Below are 23,907 nucleotides of genomic sequence, written 5' to 3'. Positions count from 1 at the left end.
CACCAACACCGGTTATCTTGCTTAGTGATATGAAGATTCATTTAGTCACCCAAGCAAGAAATCTAATAATCACCTTCTTCCTTCACTCTTCACATAACCATCCACCAAACACTGCTGATTTTTATGCCCTAAAAACCATCAACTTCTCTGTCTCTATTGCCACAGCTTAGTCTAAGCCACTGTCGTCATCTGTTTGGATTCCTTCAATTGCTTTTATTTTTTAAAAGATTTTATTTATTTATTTGACAGAGAGACACAGGGAGAGAGGGAACACAAGCAGGGCGAGTGGGAGAGGGAGGGAGCCCGATGCGGGGCTTGATCCCAGGACCCTGGGATCATGACCTGAGCCGAACACAGACGCTCAAGGACTGAGCCACCCAGGCGCCCCTCTTTCAACTGCTTTTAATTGGTCTTCCTTCCGGGGCGCCTGGGTGGCTCAGTCGTTAAGCATCTGCCTTCAGCTCAGGTCATGATCCCAGGGTCCTGGGATCGAGCCCCACATCGGGCTCCCTGCTCGGCGGGAAGCCTGCTTCTCCCTCTCTCACTCCCCCTGCTTGTGTTCCCTCTCTCGCTGTGCCTCTCTCTGTCAAATAAATAAATAAAATCTTTAAAAAAAAAAAAAAAATTATTGGTCTTCCTTCCTGCAGTCTTCCCTCTTGAAATCTGTCCTTCATATTGTAGACAGAATACTCTCTCTAAAGTATAATCTTTTTTTTTTTTTTTTTTTTTTTTTTAAAATTTTTTTTTTTTTTTGAGAGAGAGAGAGGGATAGAGCACAAGCAGGGGGAGCAGCAGAGAGAGAGGGAGAAGCAGGCTCCCCGCCGAGCAGGGAGCCCGACGCGGGGCTCGATCCCAGGACCCTGGGATCATGACCTGAGCCGAAGGCAGACGCTTAACCGACTGAGCCACCCAGGCGCCCCTCTAAAGTATAATCTGATCATGGGTCTTATTCCTTCTATCTACCCCTCTATATTGTGGTTTTTCTCAAGTACAAATCTGATCTTTTTTTTTTAAAGATTATTTATTTATTTATTTAACAGAGATAGAGAGAGCACAAGTAGGCAGAGCAGCAGACAGAGGGAGAGGGAGAAGCAGGCTCTCCGCCGAGCAGGGAACCCGATGTGGGGCTCGATCCCAGGGCCCTGGGATCATGACCTGAGCCGAAGGCAGCCGCTTAACCAACTGAGCCACCCAGGCGCCCCTACAAATCTGATCTTATCTCCTTAAATTTAATTCTCAGGATAGTGGTTACTTTTGTGTGTTGTGGGGGATAGTTACTGTCTGGTAGGTAGCATGAGGAGAGATCCTGGAAATCTGCTAATGTTCTGTTTCTTGACTAGAATAGTAGTTACAAGGGTGTGTTCACTTTGTGAAAATTTATTGAGCCGTAAGACTGCTCTCAAATACCATTTCTCCTTGAAAGCCTTTCATAACACTTCTAGCTTCTGAATGCTCACAGCAAAGACAATTATATACTGCTTTTTAATCCATATCATTTTTGAGTGTTATGCTAGGAAATTAATAGACATCATCTCAAATTCTTATAGCAGTCCTCATGGTAGGTATTATTGTCCTTATTTTATAAGTGAGGTAATTAGAGCTTAGAAAGATTAATTATCTTTCTTAAGGTTAATACAGCTTTTATACTTGGCAGAGCTGAAACTTACTCCATATCTATCCCAAAGCCCATGACTCTTTCCACTATACCATCCACTATACCATGGTAACTAGTACCCTATTTACTGTAACCATAGTACTTTCCACAGGATTTATAATTTTTTGCTTATTGTCTCTACAGATAGACATGAAGGAAGTGCTAAATAAATATTTATTTGAGTAAGTGAATGAGTAAATGTGTAAATGACTGTCATCCCTCTAGGCCAGACAGCTGCCAATAATTTCTTCTTCTGATTTTTGGACATAGAAAGTAGAGCTTTCCTGATTTGGCATTGTAATGAACTCCAAATACGTTTTTATATTATTAATATTACTACCATTAAAAATCCAACCTTTGAAAAAACATATGATTATCAGTTCTACTGAAATCTGGTATTTTTAGCATTTTGCCTTGGTCTCTGATCAGGTCCTCCTTGTGGCTACAAGCTTCCAGGGAAGGCCTAAAAATGATGTCCATGACAAAGGGAAACATTTGGCTTCTTTTGCATTCTGGCTTTTCTGTCTTTGTAAGCAAATCACAAGAGCAAATCCTCTAAATGTCTTCCACTTCAAGTCAGTCCTTCAAAATATTAGTTAGGAAAGAGGTAGAACAGGAAACTCAAGTCTGCAGAGCAGAATATTAAGGACTTGGGTTTTCTTGCCTCTTCTCTCAGCTCTCGCAGCAGAGCTGTAATTGGGAGGATAAGGTGATTGCTAAGTTAACTCTGCTTTGTTTTCAGGTTTTTTTTCCTTCAAAGTAAATAGATACAATATGGAATAGTAAACAGGAAATTATTTTAGATTAAAAGGCACTGACTTTTTTTTTAAAGTATTTTATTTCTTTATCTGAGAGAGAGAGAGAGCACAGAGGGAGAGGGAGAGGGAGAAGCAGGCTTCCCCCTGAGCAGGGAGCCCGATGCGGGGCTTGGTCCTGGGATCATGACCTGAGCCGAAGGCAGACACTTAACCGACTGAGCCACCCAGGCACCCCTAAAAGGTACTGACTTTAAAGCTAGGTATTTGGCATACAGTATCCTGTGATACCATTTTCCTTTAAACAAAAATACTGAAAACGGCTATGAGAATAAATTTTCAATGTTGGTGCTTATGGCTTGAGAAAGAAAAACATGTTCACATCTTACAGGCTGGAGAGATTGTTTAGGCTTATGTCAATCCCATAAAAATATATTTGGGTATTTATTAAATGTCTGTTGCTTTGAGTTTTTAAAAAATTATGTTAAGTCCAACTCATTTTTTAAAAATTTAAAAACAATTCTTTTGAAATGTGATGTATATTTAATAAAATACATATATTTTCAATGTGCCGTATGATGAGTTTTGTCAAATGTATACCACTGTAACCACTACCCCCAATCAAGATATGGAGTATTTTCATCAACCCCCCAAATTCCCTTATGCTTTCATTATACTATTATACTACTCTACTCTACTCTAACACTACTTACCATATTTTATTGTAATAATTTGTTTAACCTGTCCCCCTCACTCTAAACTGTGAGGAACCTGAAGCAGAAACTCCATGTTTTTATCTTTACCACCTAGGAACACAGTGCCTGAGTAGGTGATCAATTAAAAGTTAATTCGAGTTCTTACTGTGCACCAACTGCTGCTCTCAGCTCTTTTTTTAATTTGATTTTTATTTTTTAAAGTGGGTGTGGAGCCCAACACAGGGCTTGAACTCATGATCCTGAGATCAAGGCTTGAGCTGAGATCAAGAGTTGGACACTTAACCAACTGAGCCACCGAGGCTCTCCTGCTCTCAGTTCTTTTTTTTTTTTTTAAAGGTTTTATTTATTTATTTGACAGAGAGAGACACAGGGAGAGAGGGAACACAAGCAGGGGGAGTGGGAGAGGGAGAAGCAGGCTTCCCGCTGAGCAGGGAGCCCGATGCGGGGCTTGATCCCAGGACCCTGGGATCATGACCTGAGCCGAAGGCAGTTGCTTAACGACTGAGCCACCCAGGCGCCCCTCCTGCTCTCAGTTCTTTACAAGTATTTTCAACAACAATCATATGGGCCAGGTACTATTATCCCTAATTTTCAGATGAGAAAAGTGAGGTTCAGAAAAGTGGACATCCAGGGCGCCTGGGTGGCTCAGTTGGTTAAACGACTGCCTTCGGCTCAGGTCATGATCCTGGAGTCCCTGGATCGAGTCCCGCATCGGGCTCCCTGCTCGGCAGGGAGTCTGCTTCTCCCTCTGACCCTCCCCCCTCTCATGTGCTCTCTCTCATTCTCTCTCTCTCAAATAAATAAATAAAATCTTTAAAAAAAAAAAAAAAAAAAAAAAAAAGAAAAGTGGACATCCATCCAAGTTCACACAGCTCAGTTACTAAACTTCTCTTGTCAAAGAAAGTGCAGGTTTTCTTTTCTCTACAGCTTTCTCTATAGCTTTTCTACTTGGTCAACTATAGAAACCCTCATCTCTTCTTCCACTACTGATGTTACTGATCTATCTATCACATTACTTCTGCTGTCTGAACTATCATCACATCTCTTCCCATCCCATTCACCAAGCATATATCGAATGCATTAGCAATCCAGGTAGGTATCTAATCTCAAAAGAATTTGGGTGGAAGACATTAACATGTAAACAACTGAAAAACAACACCGCCCCCCCCCAAACACAGGGCAAAAATGTTGACTTTCACAAGTGAAAGACAGCAGGAGATTGCTAAAGTGTCCTTTCTTGAAGCTGTGCCTACTAGGTTTACCTCTTGCCTTCCATCCCTCAAGGAGTCATCATTTCATAACCAGATAATTATAAGCTTCCTACTTACCTTGAAGGAGTCTCTTTCCCATCCAGCATGGTCTATGTTCTCCTGCCAGGTTGTACCACAGCTCATTCCAAAAGGGACTATTCTGTTTGAAGATCCGTATCTCCCTGTTAAGCTTTCAAAGCCTTCTACATGCTGCCCCCACCAACCTATTCAGGCCCATCTCCCACAACTTTGAGACAAGACCTCCACTATTCCATCCAGCTACGAATAAAGAATCTCTCGAGTACCATTCTAATTTGTCCTTTGTACCTTTATACTTTTCCTAACACATTGAAATTTATCATTCTTCAATATAATGCCTTTAGTCCCAGTGACTCTGACAGGTAGATGGGGCGGGGTGGGGGGGGTAGGAATGAAGAGATAAGGGTCTCTTTAACTGATCCTGAGATGGGGAGGTAGTTTGAGCTGAGGCTCTGTATCATTCTCTATTGCAGCAGGCTCTGGGAAAGTCCCATTTGGCAGAGCTTCTGGCCACGAGCCACAGAATCACCAAATTAAGGCTTGTCCTCAAGGCACATACCACTGCGCTACACGTGCCAGGGGTGGGAACAGCTACCTGGTGGCCTAATGAGTTACAAAGGAGCTATAGCAGCTAGGATGAGGCTAGCTCTGGGGCAAAACTGTCTACATATCCAGCCACCAAAAGCTAAAATCCCATTTGGTAGTACTAAGGAGCATGTTAGTTTTTTGTTTTTTTGTTTTTTAAGGTGTGATAATGGCATTGAGGTATTTGTTTAAAAGATAAAAAGACTTTATATTTTACAGATACATATGCAGATATTTATAGATAATAACAACTGAAATAATTACAGATGAAATTACATCAAAATGACTTGCTTTAAAAATAATCTGGCATGACAGTGGAGAGATGGGTGGTGGCACATATAAAACAAGAGTGGCCACGAACTGATACTTGTCGAAACTGTGCGATGGATACGGGGAGTTCATGACGTTACTTTCTCTACTTTTGGCTTTGTGTGAAGTTTGCCCTAGTAAGTAGTTAAAAAAAAAAAAAAATTTCTACCACTACTGCATTCTCTCCCAACACATCACAGGGCCTACTTCACAGGGCTTCATTTTCACTTGAGAATAAAAAATATGCCCTTAAAGGCCAAGAGTTAACTTCATTTTCTTTTTTTAAAGTTTTAATTTATTTATTCATGAGACACAGAGAGAGAGAGAGAGAGAGAGAGAGGCAGAGGGAGAAGCCGGCTCCCCGCGGAGCAGGGAGCCTGACGCAGGACTCAATCCCAGGACCCCGGGATCATGACCCGAGCCTAAGGCAGACGCTTAACCATCTGAGTCACCCAGGTACCCTGAGTTAACTTCATTTGTGGAATACAGATAGCCCGGACTGGTGACTGGAAAAGACTGAATTACTGTCTAATCTTGGCGTAAGTTTCCTTGCTATTTAAAAAGCAAAGTCTCTGCAATCTACCCTGGAGCTTAGGCTGCAAATTTCCTGAAGGCAGGGCCCATGTCTGCTTATTTACCATTGATCCTGCAGTTGACCTAGCACAATGCCTGCCTCATCACAGGCACTTAATAAATATTTGTTGACTGAACGATAAAACAGAATAGTAAGTCAGAGGGGAGCAGGGCAACAGGGTGTCCTAGGGTAGGGAAATAGAGAAATAATCCTTGGAAAAGTTTTCCAGGAGTCCAAATGATTTTTTACCATTGGTTCTACACGGGTCTCCTGGGGGGTGGGGAGGTTTAGCAGGTGTAGTCAAGGGTGAGGGTTAGGATGTTACAAGAAATAGACTGGGCACAAAGGAACACTTCCTCTTCCCCTATTATAATATTCCTGTATATATCCAAGTCTATCAGCCAAAGCCATGCTCTAGCATTTAAACTCAGGTTCTCAGACTCTCTTCCTCAGCTGGCCTGAGGAACTTGCTGCTGCCGCACCAGCCTACTTGCTTTCCAGTCCATCAGTGCTACTCAAGGTAGAAACTTACTCAGCAGCCGTCAAGGGAGACTAGCTGCTCCTCTTCCTAACCACGCAGTTATTAAATCTTTTCCTACCTGTTCCTCTGAGGACTCTAATTGCATTTACTACAAAAAAATCCTTGAGATCAACCCCAGAGGAGGTTTTTTCTCTGGAAACCCAAGTCCTGGGATCTGTCAGACAGATCTGTGGAAAGTATTTAAGGTTCACAATTCTGTTCTCAAAGAAAATCAGAGAAAGTATCAAATTTTGTTTCTCTGCATTCATGAAAGACCACTCAGTGAAGTGGACTTTTCCAAAATTGGGGGGAAACTTTTTTCTCCCTCTTCTTGGGTAAGTTTACTCTGAACCTTTGCTAAGAGGGCCCACCTATAGGATAATTGCCTAGGGGAAGAACACCTGCTTGGAAACAAAATAGCACTAGAGCTAGGGAGCTCAACGTTGCAGAAGGAAGTAAGAAGAGCCTGGAACTGTGCAGAAAGAGGCATCATAGGTTACTATTAGTTTTACAAAAATATTTTGTTGGTTTATTATAACACAGGCCCCAAAAATACAAGCAGGGAACTCTGTGATACAGACAAAATAAGAGTATTTAGATAACACGATTTCATTTTTTTTTAAAACAAAGGCAAGAATCAACTTATTTATATGAACCAGCTATCTAACATTATCAAGGTTTAAAACTGTTAAATAAGAACCAAGGTAGTTTAAACACTGTGAGTTTGAATCCACCTCCCTCTTTCTTACTTATTTTCCATTAGGAAGTCCACAACGTATTTTTTCAAGCAGTAGAGATGGGCGTCCACAAGGCCTGTGTGGAAATGTATTCTAGGGTGCCTGCAAAAACAATAAGAGAGAAGGGGCTCACAATCAAGTAACATGGGTTCTATCCTATTATTAGGTAGTAGGCATTAAAAAGTTTATAAGGGTCAAAGCCATGATCCCCACTGGTCTCCTACTCTGGGAGACCAAGATGATGGATACCAGTTCTGATCCTACCACAGAAAAGGCCTTCTTTTTATAGAAACCCTACCTCACACTTTATCAGGCCTTTAGGTGAACCATCAAATCACTGACAAGTCATCTTCTTCTATTCTATTACAAACTCCTACTCACATTTTTTTTTTTTAAAGATTTATTTATTTTAGAGACAGAGAGAGAGCATGAGAGCACGAGCAGGGGGAAGGGCAGAGCGAGAGAATCCTGAAGCAGACTCCCCGCTGAGTGTAGAGCATAACACGGGTCTTGATCCCAGGACCCTGAGATCATGACCTGAACCAAAATCAAGAGTAGGCCGCTTAACTGACTGAGCCACCCAGGTGCCCCTCACAGTTCTTATAACTAACATTTTCCTGCTTTTACTCCAACTGCCCTACTTCCTGCAGATCATACTTCAGCCATGCTTTCCTCCAGGATTTGGCATGTATTATTAGTCCATTTTCATAGAAAATGAAGTAAAAATCTATGAATACTCACTAACTCCCTACTCTCATGTATTCATCAGACTTTCCCCTGATATACTTCCTCCAGGAAACCTTCACTGACAACCCAAGTTTATGCTCCCACAGCACTGGGTGCCCACCTCTATCAGATAAGTTATCATCCAGTAAGTGATAGCCTACTTACTTGGCTCTTTCTCCCGCTAGACTGGGAGTTCCCTGAAGGCAGAGATTTATCTTTATAGCCTTAGCACTTAGCATTATACCTCACACAGAGAATATGTTTAATAAATAGCTGTTGAATAAACAAACGAATGAATTAGGTCAAATTAAAGCTCTGCTGAGTTGCTGTATATTTTAGTTTGCCATTTTGATTTTAGCCTTAAGAAATGCCATGCTTAGGGGCGCCTGGGTGGCTCAGTAGGTTGAGCGTCTGTCTTCAGCTCAGGTCATGATCCCGGGGTCCTGGGATTGAGCCCCACATTGGGCTCCCTGCTCAGTGGGGAGCCTGTTTTTCCCTCTCTCTGCGGCTCCCCCTGCTTGTGCTCTCTCTCTGTCAAATAAATAAATAAAATCTTAAAAAAAAAAAGAAATGCCATGCTTATAATGTCCAAGGTCATTTTATTTAATAAAAATAGACAGCTGAAGGAGAGAAGGGGAGAAGCAGGTAGAAAAATAGAGATTCCAATCATAGCTATTGGTTGTCATCTTTCTTCTGTGTTGTGTTACTTTGCTTTGACTGGCTTACAGTTTTAAGGAAAATTATTCTCATGAGATCTAGATACCCTAGAAATAATTTATCAAGTAAGTTAAGGTGCACCACCCTGGGCTTCCACTCTTTTGGGAGATTGGGAGAGGGGAACAACATGCTTCTCTAACAGCAACAGAGTTGTCAGACTTAGGACCCCACACTCATAACCTGCTCCCCTGCCCCCACAAGCCAATTAATGTATACAATTAGGATGAAGAAAGTCAAAAGTACTTCCCAATTTTTAGATTCTTGAGTACTAAGAAGTTCTTGAGGAAACAGAATTTTACAAATGTGAATGTGGTTACTTTGTGGTGCCAGGGTTTCATCTGAAGTCCACACCCTAGGGGCGCCTGGGTGGCTCAGTCGGTTAAAGAGTTGGGCTCAGGGCGCCTGGGTGGCTCAGATGGTTAAGCGTCTGCCTTCGGCTCAGGTCATGATCTCAGGGTCCTGGGATCGAGTCCCGCATCGGGCTTCCTGCTCCTTGGGAGCCTGCTTCTCCCTCTGCCTCTCTCTCTGTCTCTCATGAATAAATAAATAAAATCTTAAAAAAAAAAAAAAAAAAATAAAGCGTTGGGCTCAGGTCATGATCCCACAGTTCTGGGATGGAGCTCCACATTGGCATTGGGCTCCCGGCTCAGTGGGGAGTCTGCTGATTCCTCTGCCTCCCCTCCCCCGCTCATGCTCTCTTTCTCTCTCAAATAAATAAATAAATAAAATCTTAAAAAAAAAAATGAAGTCCACACCCTGATAATCCTCTCCCTTGATCTAACCAATTTGGAAAGTTACACTCTCCTGTTCAGTCCCTTGGTTTACAAATTCCTTGAATCATTCAACACATTCTACCTATATTAATCCTCATAACTACCTCACAAGGTAGATATATTATTCTTATTTTTATAGCTGAGGTCAACTTATATTATATACACAGGAAAGTAATAACCTAAGAGTTTGAAAAAATAGGGTGCCTGGGAAGCTCAGCTGGCCAAGTTGGAGCTGCAAGGGGAGCTGCAGTCAGAGGCAGAGGGAGAAGCGATGCAGGGCTCGATCCCAGGACCCTGGGATCATGACCTGAGCCGAAGGCAGACGCTTAACTGACTGAGCCACCCAGGCATCCCTTAAAATTTTTTTAAAAACATAATTTGCCAACCACAGAAAAATCCATTACAATAAAAAATAAAATATATGAAAAACTTGTGGGAGTCCTTCCAGTGATAAAAATAAGAGCTCAGACAAATGGTATAAAAAAAACTTAATCTTAACAGTCTATCATACCTTTGAAAAGCTCCCACAGGTTTTTTCTTCCTTTCTTCTAACACAGAAAGAATTTTTAAAATGCCATTAAAATGGTCTATTATTAAAAAAAGAAATATGGAGAAGAAAAGAAGATCTTGGAAAAGTGGAACAGATAATGGACAAAGATACAAAAGTCTAGGAAACCTAAGACAATAGAGCCATCAGGAACATAAAGAATATATTTGGGGTATTTTTATAGACATATTTTTTAAAAAGCTACAGATTTTAGAATTTGAATTTGTAATGTTTAAAATTTTGAGAGAAATAAAGCATGTTTTTATGATCTTAAAAACAGGAATATCAATTTTTAAGGCAAGGAACAAAACCAATAGGTGAAATAATTATAACAATTTTTTTTTTTTAAAGATTTTATTTATTTATTTGACAGAGAGAGGGAGAGAGACAGCTAGAGAGGGAACACAAGCAGGGGGAGTGGGAGAGGGAGAAGCAGGCTCCTGGCCGAGCAGGGAGCCCGATGTGGGGCTCGATCCCAGGACCCTGGGATTATGACCTGAGCCGAAGGCAGATGCTTAATGACTGAGCCACCCAGGCGCCCCTTTTATTTTATTTTTAAACACTTTTTCTTTTTTTTTTTTACATTTATTTATTTATTTATTTATTTAAGTAATCTCTAGACCCAACATGAGGCTTGAACTCACAACCCTGAGATCAAGAATTTAATGCTTTTCTGACTGAGCCAGGCAGCTGCCCCTTCACCCATTTTAAATCATACTGAAACAGAATGTCTCCCAGAATACTGTAAAAGATGGTATAGATTATATGCTTGTGATTTTATTCTTATCTGTTCTTTTCCAAATGCACATAATGCAATCTAATGAAGAGAAAATTCCTTTTGAAAAATGATTTCTGGAAGTCAATATACTTAGGGATCTACCACTGCAAACGTGTTGTCTACAACACTGATTAATGGCCTTGTGATGGTAACAAGCATTGTGATAGATGAAGAGGTGAACAAGAGAGGTCTGATCTTTGCTGCAATACAGCTTATGGGAAGCAATTTCTGGGGCGTCTGGCTGTCTCAGTTGGTAGAGCATGTGACTTTCTCTGTCTCTCCTTTTTATTTATTTATTTAACGATTATTTATTTATTTATTTGCCAGAGAGAGCGCCAGAGAAGAGAGAGAGAGAAAGAGCGTGCACAAGGAGGGGGAGTGGCAGGCAGCGGGAGAAGCAGGCTCCCCGCAGAGCAAGGAGCCCAATGTGGGACTTGATCCCAGGACTCTGGGATCATGACCTGAGCCAAAGGCAGACACTTAACTGACTAAGCCACCCAGGCATCCCAAAGATTTACTTATTTATTTTAGAGAGAGCACGCAAGGGAGGGGAGGGACAGAGGGAGAGAGAGAATCTTAAGCAGACTCCTTGCTGAGTGCGGAGCCCGACGCAGGGGCTAGATCTCTGGATCCTGACATCATGACCTGAGCTGAAATCAAGAGTTGACACTTAACCAACTGAGCCACTGGGTGCCCCCCGGAAGCATAATTAAAAAAAAATTTTTTTATTTTAATTCCAGTATAGTTAACATACAGTGTTATATCAGTTTCAGGTGTACAATATAGTGATTCAACAGTTCTATACATTACTCAGTGCTCATCATGATGAGTGTACTCTTTAATCCCCATCACCCATTTCACCCATCCCTCTACCCACCTCCCTTCTGGCAACCATCAGTTTGTTTATTGAAGTATAACTTATATATCATAAAATTTACCTATTTTAGGTATACAACTGAATTGTTTTTAGAAAATTTGTACAGCTGTACAACTACTACCACAATCCAGTTATAGAACATTTCTATCATTTGAATAAAATCTTACATGACAATACAACCAATCAGTTCCCCTTTCTCACCCTCAGTTTCAGGCAATCAGCAACCTGCCTTTTGTCTCTATAGATTTGCCTTTTCTATCTTTTTGATTATAGCCATTCTAGTGGGTGTGAAGTAGTATTTCACTGTGGTTTAAATTTTCATTTCTCTAGTGACTAATGACGTTGAGAATCTTTTCATGTGCTTATTTAGCCATTTGTACATCCTTCTTTCTTTATTATTTTTTAAAAGATTTTATTTATTTGTCAGAGAGAAAGAGAGAGAGCACAAGCAGGGGGAGTGGCAGGTATAGGGAGGAGCGGACTCCCTACCGAGCAAGGAGCCCAATGTGGGGCTCAATCCCAGGACCCCGGGCTCATGACCTGAGCCGAAGGCAGACACTTAACTGACTGAGCCACCGAGGTGTCCCTGTACATCTTTTTTTACATTGATTTTAGAGCATATGCACACTTGCATGCATCAGCAGGAACGGGGGTGGGGGGGGTGGGGGTGGGGAACAAAGGGCCAGGGAGAGAGAAAATCTTAAGCAGTGGCAAACATGGCAAGCATGGAGCCTGACGCAGTGCCAGATCTCACGACCCTGAGATCATGACCTGAGCCGAAATCAAGAGTCAGAGGCTTAACTGATTGAGCCACCCAGGCGCCCCTAGGCTAGTTATCTTTGCCTTAAACATAATTATTTAAAAGTTCCCTTTTGGGGGCGCCTGGGTGGCTCAGTCATTAAGTGTCTGCCTTTGGCTCAGGTCATGATCCCAGGGTCCTGGGATCGAGCCCCTTTTCGGACTCCCTGCTCCACGGGAAGCCTGCTTCTCCCTCTCCCACTCCCCCTGCTTGTGTTCCCTCTCTCGCTGTCTCTCTCTGTCAAATAAATAAAATCTAAAAAAAAATGTTTAAAAAAAATAAAAGTTCCCTTTTGGGACACCTGGGTGGCTCAGTTGGTTAAGTGTCTGCCTTTGGCTCAGGTCATGATCCCAGGGTCCTGGGACTGAGAGCCCTATATAGGGCTTCCTGCTCAGTGGGGAGTCTGCTTCTCCCTCTCCCTCTGCCCCCCCCCCCTCGTGCTCTCTCTCAAATAAATAAATAAAATCTTTAAAAAATAAAAAGAAGTTCCCTTTTGTTAGAAGGGGAGAAGATAACTGGACGTTCTCAATGCTCCACTTTGAAGTGATACCTGCCTCAGCTTCTTGAAAAAGAATTTTTGAAAGTTATATACATAGGTTTCATTTAAATTATGCAGCAGTCTTTTTTTTTTTTTTTTTTGAAGATTTTATTTATTTATTTGAGAGAGAGAGTGAGAGAAAGAGCACACAAGCAGGGGCAGAGTGAGAGGGAGAAGCAGATTCCCTGCTGAGCAGGGATCCTGACGTGGGGCTCGATCCCAGGACTCTGGGATCACGATCCGAGCCGAAGGCAGATGCTTACTTAACTGACTGAGCCACCCAGGCGCCCCTGCAGCAGTCTTTTCTTATTGTTGTCCCAGATTTTGTATAATGAAGATCTCTGTCACCAAATCAAGTATGGTATTTCACGACTATAAGAATGCTAATCACCAGCAGAAGGATAACAGCAGCCAAAGCCATGATGGCTTTTATTTTGCATCCATGCCACCACATTTCCTTCAAAGTTGTTTGGACCTGTTGCTAAAAGCAGCTGCATTATCCAATAAGCTTTCTATATCACATAGAGGATGGAGAGAATTAAATGACCTAATAGGATTCTTTTATCTTTGTAATATTTTCTTGCATGACATCAATAATTTCATCCACTTCATTCTGAACATGCTTAATTTCATCATTTCTAGGTCCAAATCCTGGCCCAGATGGTCCCCTTAGAAAAAAGTCCACTTCTTCATCTGAATCATCTTCCAAAAGACTTCTCCTTTCACTTTTCACAGAACCAGTGACATCATCATCATTTAGGTGGTGCTTGACCTTGGAAGGCATACTTTTTACGCAAGAAGTACTCTTCTGTTTCCCAGCAGAATAACCACCTGGTCACCCGAGGAGCTCTGGGCAGTTCTTCGGGGTGGGCAGTGTTGGGAGGGCAGGGGAAGGAGTGGGAAATGCAGGAAGAAAGTGGGGAAGGGAGACAGTGGGCACAGACCTGGTGTCCACTCCTTGGCAGCTGCATGCCTAATCATTACAGTTTAAAATAAACTAGAGACCAAGGTTGCTCAGAAGTAGCTATCTATAATTCTAATGAGACAGATTCTGGGGCAAGCACCTGTTGCATAACTACCTGGTAGCTATTTTATAGGAAGGCACTTCCTTGCCAGACCACCCCAAATGCCTGATCTTGGTGGCACTGTAAGTGGTAGGAGTGACAGACTGTTATCATCAGGTGTGCATAAGGAGTTCCAAACCAAAGGTCGGCCTGCAGCAGAGAGGCTATGGCACTGTTGGGGCTCAGGCCCCAACCAGGAAAAGCAGTTGTATTGAAGTGAAAGCCCCAGACTCAAAGTAGCAGACAGAGGCTTCCAGAGCTGGAAGAGTTTTCAGAGTTCTAAGGGCTGCTCCTCATTGTACTGACCGAAAAACAAAAGGAAATTATTTTTGTCCATGTTAAAAGCAATCAATTCGCTCCTCTAGGAGTGACAGTCTATAGCTTACAATCACTGAATAGCTACCATGTGCCAAACACGGGGGATACAGCAGTGAATAAAATGGACATGAAAGTTGCATGAAGTGTACAGTGTAATTATTCTAAGTGTACAATAAATGAATGGCAAGCACGGAATACTATGGAACTGTATAACAAGGGACCTTGCCCAGGCTGGAAGATGATGGGAAACTTTCCTTTAAGCTTAGACTTGAAGGACAAGCAGGAGTTAGCCAGGCGAAAGGGGTGGAGAAACTGAGATGGGCATTCTGGCAGAGAAAACAGTAAGTACAAGACCTTGAGGCAGGTTGGTGAGGGTGAGGAACTAAAGGTGCTCCATACAGATGAAGCACACAAAACAAGATGAGGAGAGGTGCAAGATGAAGCTTACAGAGGTTTAGGCCAGGTTAAGGATTTTGATCTTTATTCTAAAGGAAGTAGATCTCAGGTGGCTGGCTGGCTCAGTCGGTAGAGCATGTGAGTATTGATTTTGTGGTTGTGAGTTCAAGCCCCCATTGGGCATAGAACTACTTAAAAATAAATAAAGGAAGTAGGTCTCAGGTTACATTACAGGTAAAGGTAGAGGTATATAATACAGAATCATCTCCTATATCTCTAGCATATTCAGTATATTAAGACTATGGACAACTTATATTCTGTAATGATACCATTGACTTAATAGTGGACTAAATCAAAGTTAAAAGGCAGCTTGGTGTAGCACTGGGCTAAAAGTCAGGGTTCCAGATTTCATCTTGCCACTACATATGGCACAATCCTTCTTCATGCCAGTTCCCTTCTTATGAAACGAAGTATTGTACTTCAAAGTTCCAGAGTTTTGTAGAGGTGCTTCAGAAAACTACAGGAAACCTGAATGAGAATAACCTCATGTTCTATGTTTTATGTCTTAGGCTTCTACATAAAATTTCACGTAAAGAGAAGTTCCACTGCCTTAAAAGAATGTTAGAAAATGATCGCAATTTTTAATCTTAGATAATATATTCATTAATTAATTTTATTCAACAAACGTGGAGATTGATCATATTGCCTACCTACTACAGAATTATTAGGATGATTAGAAATTACTCAAAGTATGTTGCATGGTACTTGTCATACATTAGGCACTCATTAATTGATAACTGTTATTGTTATTATCACAGGTCAAGTACTGTGCTTGGTAAATAGGGACACAGAGTTGAAATAAATGGATGTTGCCCTTAGGAGCTCACAATCTAGTAGGCAAGACTACATGTTAAAAAACATTTTATAGTATAATGTGGTATACATAATAATGCAGGGAGCTGGTACAGAAGAGGATGCAGTGAGCTGTCTAAGACAGCAAGAATATGGTAAGGTTTCACAGGGATGGATGAAGCTGGAGGTTGGCTCTGAAAGATGAGGAGAAACTTGCTAGGCAGGCAAAGTAGGAAGAAGATATTTTAATTGAAGGGCTAGTGTCAACAAAGGCAAAGAGGTATGAAAAAAATTCCAGGATACAATGATAAAGGTTCAAGCTGTAGAGGCAGCCAGCGGTCTGATCCTGAAAAGCCTTCTATGATGCTTACATGTCATATTAAAGCATTTGGATTGGGGTTCCTGGGTGGCTTAGCTGGTTAAGCATCCCACTCTTGATTTCAGTTCAGGTCTTGATCTCAGGATTGTGAGTTCAAGCCCCATGTTTAAAAAAAAAAAAAAAAGCATTTGGATTTTGTTTCTTAGGTGATAGAAAACCATGGAAAGTTACTGTTTTATAGAAATACATACACATGGTATATTGGCTTTGTATGTATTACCTAAGCTGGGCTGGAATTAGGTTATGCAAAATTCTCTTCTCAATGGTTCTGAGGTAGCGAAGGCCACAGAGATATTTTATGTGACATTTAAAAGGCAGAAGTAAAGCTACAGCCACAATTGTAATGTTCTAAAGGTCAATGGATGGTGCCACGTACTGTGGCAACTTGCTCATGATATCACTGATATGCCAGCTCACCTAGTAGGCATGCAATGGTATCCAGACTTACAGATCCTCCAGACCCTATCAGATATCTTCCTCCAGCTTCTCTTGAGTCCTGAGCCAAGTACTGAGTAGCTCTGTGGTGAAAGATGCCAGCTTCTCCTACAGGTCACCCACACAATGAGGCTGAAGGTTGTGAGAGATAGATGTGGGTTCCAGTTTGTCCTTGTGGGTCCCTGTTTGTCCACATCCAGCTTTCCTCTCTGACTGTTGGTCTGGCTGACTGATAGCAATCTCACTCTGAACACTAGACACAGAAGCAACAGCATGCATAACTGCTCTACCAGTTTCCACAATTAAATAATAAATCCTTATTCTATATGGCTCATAGCAGTTCTTTTTCTATGATATAAAAACTGCTGCCAGAACTAGTCCAGGAGAGGGGCTCCTGGCTGGCTCAGTTGGTAGAGCATGCAACTCTTGATCGCAGGGTTGTGAGTTCAAGCCCCACACTGAGCATGGAGCCTAGTTAAAAAATAAAAATAAAAAAAAAGTGGTCCTGGAAGATCAGAACCTTAAGGATGGGTTCGTGAATTGATTCTGTATTACTTACAATTAGTTCTCTGATTTGATTAGGTTTATTTAATTTATTATTTATTTTTAAAGATTTTATTTATTTATTTGTCAGAGAGAGAGAGAGAGAGAGAGAGCGTGAGCGCACAAGCTGGGGGAGTGGCAGGCAGAGGGAGAAGCAGGCTCCCCACTGACCAAAGAGCCTGATGCAGGACTCAATCCCAGGACCCTGGAATCATGACCTGAGCCGAAGGCTGATGCTTAACTGACTGAGCCACCCAGGTGACCCATTTTAATTTATTTTTTATTTATTAAGTAATCTCTACCCCCAACATGGGGTTCAAACTCATGACCCCAAGATGAGGAGTTTCGTGCTCTACTGACTGAGCCAGCCAGGCACCCTGATTAGGTTTAAAGGTCTTTCAACTGATTGGATGACCTATCCAGATTAACCAGGATAGTCTCCCACACTGAAAATCAAGAGATTTTTTATATTAGTCACATCTACAAAATACCTACAGAATAACACCTAGATTAACATTTAATTGAAAAACTGGGTACCAGAGCCTAGCCAAATTGACTTATAAAAATAACTATCACATAGACCGATGTCTAACATTAACACAGGAGTCAGCAAAGCCTTCCTAGACAGGATCACATGGCCACTCAGCCTCCCTGTCATTCCAGCCCAGAATGCTGGAACCTGCTGAGGTCTGGAATGTCCATGACCCTTCCCAAGATGTACTCTAGACAGCAATCTGCACAGCCCCACTGACAAAGGGCTCCTACTTAAAGACAAGCCCAGGAAAGAGAGCTGTCTCTCCAGTTATTCTTCTAAGCTGCATGGTCCATTATGTCTGAAGAATTTAATAAACAAGATTTAGACCCTCTATAGAAACTGGGTGAAAACTGACATATTAATTTACACTCCACTCAGTCCCCCTGCCCTAGCTAATACGACCTTTTAGCAGATCTGCCTTTCAGTCCTCAATTCTTCCAGGACACAATGCAGTATTCCTACTGGCTTCAGACCCAGTTTCAAGCTGGTTATGTAGATGGCCAGAGGCAAGGGACCAGTTAAGAATCACTCAGGGGGTGATTTTCTTTCTTTCTTTCTCAAAGCTTGGTTCCAGCTTTTGCATGGCTAGAGTTCCAACAAATTCAAAAGTTATTACAAGCCAACCTGCTCAGGTACTCCCTACCCTTTGAGGTTCAACAGTTGAGTAAAAAAAGTTTCTCCTGAGTGACAGATGTGTGCTAAGCACAGACCTGTATTAGATCTATAATACTGAATGAAACACAGATCTAATCTAGTAATCACTATTTTTTGTAAACCTTTAAAGACTTCCCTTTGCTTATATTAAACACTTTCATATTATATTCTATGCTTCAGAGAAACTAAGTGACCTAGTTATTTTGCTTTCCTTTCTCTGTGCTATTGCTCATGTGGTTCCTTCTGGAATGACTGCCTCTACCCATGTTCACTCACTACTCCTAAAATATATAAATCCTTAAAGCTCTAGCCTCAAATGTCATTTTCTTCTTAAAATTTTTCCTGATTCTCCTAAATCTAGTGTGTTTTTTTTCCCTCTTCTACATACTCACAAAATTTCACCAGAAAAATATCTTACAGTACTATTCTACATGGTGTGTAACTATCACCTACCTCTTTCAGGGAAGGAGGATTTGAGACTAGATCATCATATCAGCATAATGCCCAGAACAGTGCCTTGTAAGGCAGGCACCAAATAATATTACTGAATGTCCTAAAAGAGTATATACATTCTGATAAGAGAGATACAGACTCATCAAAACCAAATGTTGGGAGATTTCAGGAAAGTCCTGATGAGTTTGGGTGTACTTCAGAATATTCCTGATAGGTTCAGGGGAGTTGGCAAGCTTAGGTACACAGCAGGGAATGGGAAGATAGGGGTAGGAATGGGACGGACTACTGAGTAAGACAGCTAGTCCCACTATAACAGTTATGCCTCTGACAGTCAGGGTAGCAGCTGAGGATCTCCTCCTCTCAACCCAGCTCTCACACAGCAGCTTTAGAGAGACAGGCTAGATGGACCCTTAAGGGCTGCCTAACATGAAAAATCCCTCATATAACCTTAACACGTTCTCAATTTTTCCAAAATTAAAATATCCTTTTTCAAGTCTCCCTTCTTCTCCCTTCAGTCCTTTCTCTCTCCTATCTTTCACAGCCAAATTTCTCAAAAGCGTTGTCCAATGTGCTATCACCATTTCATCATCTTCTACTCTACCCCTGTCAATAAGGTCACTAATGGCTTCCATTTTAGTAAAACACAGTGATCATTTTTAAGTTATTATCCTACCTAACCTCGTATCAACACTACTGCTACTTCTTCGCTCTGGCTCCTTAATGTTATGTTCTCTTGGTTTTCCTTTTCTCTTCCTCTCTCTGCTCTAAATTTCCTTTGGAAGCTCATGATCCTCTAGCTGGCCTAAGCTTGTTCATAACTCTCTTTTTTTCTCTTCCTAAGTGATTTCATCCATGTCCATGTCATCAGTCACCATCTATATATCAATGATTACAAATTTTTATCTTAGGCATAGTCCTAGCCTCTGAGCTCCAAGTATATATATAAAACTTCTTACTGACACCTTTACCTGGATATCTTTTTTTTTTTTTTTTTTAAAGATTTTATTTATTTATTTGACAGAGAGAGACACAGCGAGAGAGGGAACACAAGCAGGGGGAGCAGGAGAGAGAGAAGCAGGCTTCCCGCCGAGCAGGGAGCCCGATGCGGGGCTCGATCCCAGGACCCCGGGATCATGACCTGAGCCGAAGGCAGACGCTTAACGACTGAGCCACCCAGGTGCCCCTTTACCTGGATATCTTAAAGGCACCTCAAATTCAGCATACCCCAAACTGAACTTTGGATCTTACCTCTACCAACTGAGTGCTCCCATCTCATTATCTACCCTCATTATCTACCTCACTATCTACCCTGTTATGGACCTATCAGGGGAGTTGGCAAGCAAACCAAAAATGTGAATCATTCCTGGCACCTTTCTACACACCAAGTCCTCAGTTTTTACCTGCTAAATCCTTCCCTAATTTATCCACTTTTCTCCATCTCCACTGCCAATACCCTAGTCCAAACTACCATTATTTCTCACCTGGATTACTACAATACCCTCCCTTATCTGGTCTCTCTATATCCTCTTTCCAAATGCCAATCCATTCTTCACATTACATCCAGAGTTATCTTTTCAAAAGGCAAATCTGATCATGTCATTCTCCTACTTAAAACCTTTTAGGTAGTAGATCATTTTCAAAAATGGCCATAATTATTCCCTTCCCTGTACTCACATCCCTTTGTACAGTGACTTTGCAGCAACTCCCATCAACAGGTAGAGTTTATTTTACCATCCCATGAATCTGGGCTGGACTTGTGACTGCTTTGGCCAAAAGAATGTGGTAGGAATGATGCTGTTTCAGCCCTTTCTCCAATATACAAAATTAAAGGGTCTCACTCAATTCTGCCCATAAAAATTCCATGCCAGAATACCTTCAAACACAAGAAGACACTCTGGATCTATTAATGTCCTCTTCCAACAAATCCACTGGTTCTTATATGTTAGGCCATGTATTAGATACTAGGGTTACAAAGACAAAAATACAATCATTGTCTTCATATAACTTATAGGCCAAAGTAATAAAGGGTTATAGACATTATCTAGAAACCTCTACAGTATACAGGAGACCAAAAAGGAAAGAGTCAATTTTGCCTAGTGCAAAGAGGGTCAGGAGAAGCTTCATAGAGAAGTAATTTATGAACTTAGTCTTTTTTTTTTTTTTTAAGATTTTATTTATTTATTTGACAAAGAGAGACACAGTGAGAGAGGGAACACAAGCAGGGGGAGTGTGGGAGAGGGAGAAACAGGCTTCCCATGGAGCAGGGAGCCCGATGCGGGGCTCGATCCCAGCACCCTGGGATCATGACCTGAGCCGAAGGCAGATGCTTAACAACTGAGCCACCCAGGTGCCCCAATTTATGAACTTAGTCTTGAAAGAAGAGCAGGTATTTAGCCAGGTAGAGAAGGGTAACTGGCTGAAGGAATGCTGGGCATGATGAAACAAAAGGACAGAGGTGTGAAAAAGAATGCAGAAGTCAGAGACCTGTAAGCAACTCTCCATTGATATAGGGTAGAGTGTTGGGTAGGGGCTGTAGTGGGGAATGGTGAGATACAAGGCTGAAAGGGGTATGCATGCTTAGATGACTGAGGGCCTTTGGGAATTTGTGCCTTATTTTACAAGCTATGTGTTTATAGGTGTAGAGGGAAAGTGGTAGTAGAAAGCAAAGTTGAAAATTTGAGAGAGTGCTAGAAAAACTCATAGAGCAAGGTTCCAGAGGAAACAAGAGGAGAATGGGGTAAAAGGCGTAAGTAAAGGGATCAGGAAACTTCTTCCTCTAAGGCTAGAATAAAAGTGAAAGTGGGTCTAAGTAAAGATAAAATTATGGGTAGGGATAGTATGCTGGGGAAATCAGTATCTGTTAGTCAGGATTTTCTCGCAGGAGAAGGAGGCAAATAATTTTCTGAGAGAGCAAGGTGGGATGGTTGAGAATAACTAAGAGAAGTGGAAGGGTTGGTCCAGGAGAAGTATAAGAATGCAGAGTGGTTTTTAAGGGTTCAGCTAAGATTGGAACCATGAATTTATAGTGGTGCCAATTTATAACATTGCATAATATTCCTGAAGACTTGAATAAAACAGATGTAGGAATAGACAAAATAGATGTTAGAGTGAGTAATCCAAAGTTGAGGGTTATGAGGGCAGATACAGCAAAAGGACAATGAGTGAGGATATGGAGGGAAATGCCTGAAGTCACACATCATAGGGTCTAGACTAGATGAAAAAGGAAATGAGGGAGAGAAAGAGGAAAAAGAGAAAGAGGGAGGGAGTGAAGGAGGGAATCGAGGAACTGAAAGATATAGAGACTGAAATGAAAGAAACAGTTTTCTAGGTAAAGATGGCAGATTAAACACAGGCATTAAGCCCTATTGCTTTTTTTTTTTTTTTTAAGATTTTTTAAATTTGTTTACTTGAGAAAGAGAGAGAGCATGAGCGGAGGGGAGGTGCACAGGGAGAGGGAGAAGCAGACTCCACTGAGCAGGGAGCCAGCCAACGTGGGGTGTGGGGCATGGGGCTTGGGGTGGATCCTAGGATCCCATAATCCCAAGATCCCAGGATCCCAGGACCACGACCTGAGCCAAAGGCAGATGCTTAACCAACTGAGCCACCCAGGCACCCCAGCCCTATTCCTTTTGAAAGCTCATTAAAGTGACAGTAAAGGGTTTCTGTTGTTGTCCTCATTGTTTTTTGAAAGGGTATAAACTCCAAAGACAAAGAGTAGGAGAAGAGAATAGTGAAACAATTTGGAAGGTGGAAAGCAGAAGGATGGTGGTTGCAGATTCAGCACATCTAAGAAAGCTAAATCCCAAACCAGCCATAAGGAAAGGTGAGGAGCAACCTGATTTGTCCTGCAGAAGCCCTAAAATGGTCAGGAGTTGGCAGCATAGCTTTTACCCACCTAGAAAGGAGATTGGAAGATTTTCCTCTGAAGTCTGTAGCCAGTCCAAAAGAAAAGGCTTAAGGATACGGACATGAGAGTTCTTTTACAAATAACTTGTCTACATCACTTTATGGAAGTGAGAGTTAAAAGTACAGAGGAGTAAGAAAAAGAGTCTCAGTGCCTAGACTGGTCAAGATAACTTGGGAAAGTTTCTTGATTCTGATGTCCATGAGTCACTCTGCAACCCTCCCCACAAAAAGCTTCAAATTAGAGAAGTACTTTAGGAATTATGGCTGGTTAGTAGCATTGGGGATACTAATTTAGATAGTATTAAATAGTATTTCAAGACTTTCCATACCTTTGGGAAAATAATCAAGAGCATAAACCTATTTCTCATTATTTGGAGTTCCAGAAATACATGATCGTTGAGGTTTTGACTTAAGTCCTTTTCTTCCCAGATTTAAATGTCTAAACTTAAACAAGACCAATGTGCAAACATTTTATTCCATTTTAAAAGATACCCTTTAGAAGCTTGTTTTAATATTATCATTACCCTTACAGTGAAAAACTTTGACTAGTACTCAAAAGAAAACAACATAATACTGGAGAAAAGCTACATGACTTTCTTATTAAATATTTGGCACAAACACCTTTTACTTATGAATTATTAAAAACACATGTCTTTCAGAAATAGGAATTTTAGAGCTGGGGGGCATCTTTAAAGAAAAACTAAGCCAATTTCAGTTAGGGAAACTGAGGTTTAGAGAAGCAAAGTTATTTGCTCAAGGTCATATAGCTGGTTTGTCTCTAAACTAAATTCCAAAACCTCTAGACTTTAATTTCCAGTACATACTCTTTCTACCAGCAACACTCCCTTCCACTACTTGTAATGCCTCTCTAAGTCATGAATGCATCAATTTGACATGTAGGAAAGGTGTGCTGTCTTCAAATCCACTAATGTTGTGGAATCTGGGGCCACTGGAGTGAAGTTACCAGTACCGTCTGAGGACTAAACAGCTTGCTGGGAAGACTGCCTCTGTACCTGACTATAGGGGTAGCAGTAGTCCTACTCTAGCAAATGTCTTATAATATTTCCCTTTTCAGGACCAAATATGCCTGAGGTCCTCAAAACAGAACACTCTCTTTGCAATCAAGGAAACACTTCATCTTCTCTCAGAAAGGGAGAAAACAAAGGAGATGTACATTCCATTATCACTGTTTCTTTCTCCTACAAGCAGTATGAAGTTAGAAAACTTTAAAACAAGAGGTTTCAGGCTCTCCTATATACACAAAGACCTTTTCCAAGATAACTTTGGTGTCTGCCCAATAAGAACTAGCCCTCGCCTTTGGGAATTCAGTTTAAAAAAAAAAAAGATAGGAAGTATCATATTCTCATATTCAAAAGTGCTTGAAAAATCTGAATTTAATTAAGTTTTTACCCACCATCTCATTGAGGCCGGGAGGAGCACAATACCCCAGAGGGTCACAGGAATGGGGGCAAGAACAT

The 23,907-nt window shown here is 41.4% G+C and overlaps 1 protein-coding gene and 1 pseudogene across 6 annotated transcripts in view; both read right to left on the bottom strand.

Moving 5' to 3' along the window:
* EIF2B3 (eukaryotic translation initiation factor 2B subunit gamma) overlaps positions 1-23,907 on the bottom strand; it is a 124,391-nt gene that overhangs the window by 34,702 nt on the left and 65,782 nt on the right. For all 6 annotated transcript variants that reach the window (XM_032430353.1, XM_032430376.1, XM_032430361.1 and 3 more), the window contains one exon: positions 7,152-7,241. In XM_032430353.1, the coding sequence (XP_032286244.1) occupies positions 7,152-7,241 (90 nt within the window). The remainder of the gene's footprint in view (positions 1-7,151; positions 7,242-23,907) is intronic.
* LOC116648425 lies at positions 13,217-13,722 on the bottom strand (annotated as a pseudogene).

Source organism: Phoca vitulina, unplaced genomic scaffold (assembly GCF_004348235.1).
Source record: "Phoca vitulina isolate PV1807 unplaced genomic scaffold, GSC_HSeal_1.0 scaffold2, whole genome shotgun sequence".
Classification (NCBI taxonomy): Eukaryota; Metazoa; Chordata; class Mammalia; order Carnivora; family Phocidae; genus Phoca; species Phoca vitulina.
Note: the sequence above shows the minus strand (reverse complement) of the source record. Positions and strands in the feature narration are given on the sequence as shown.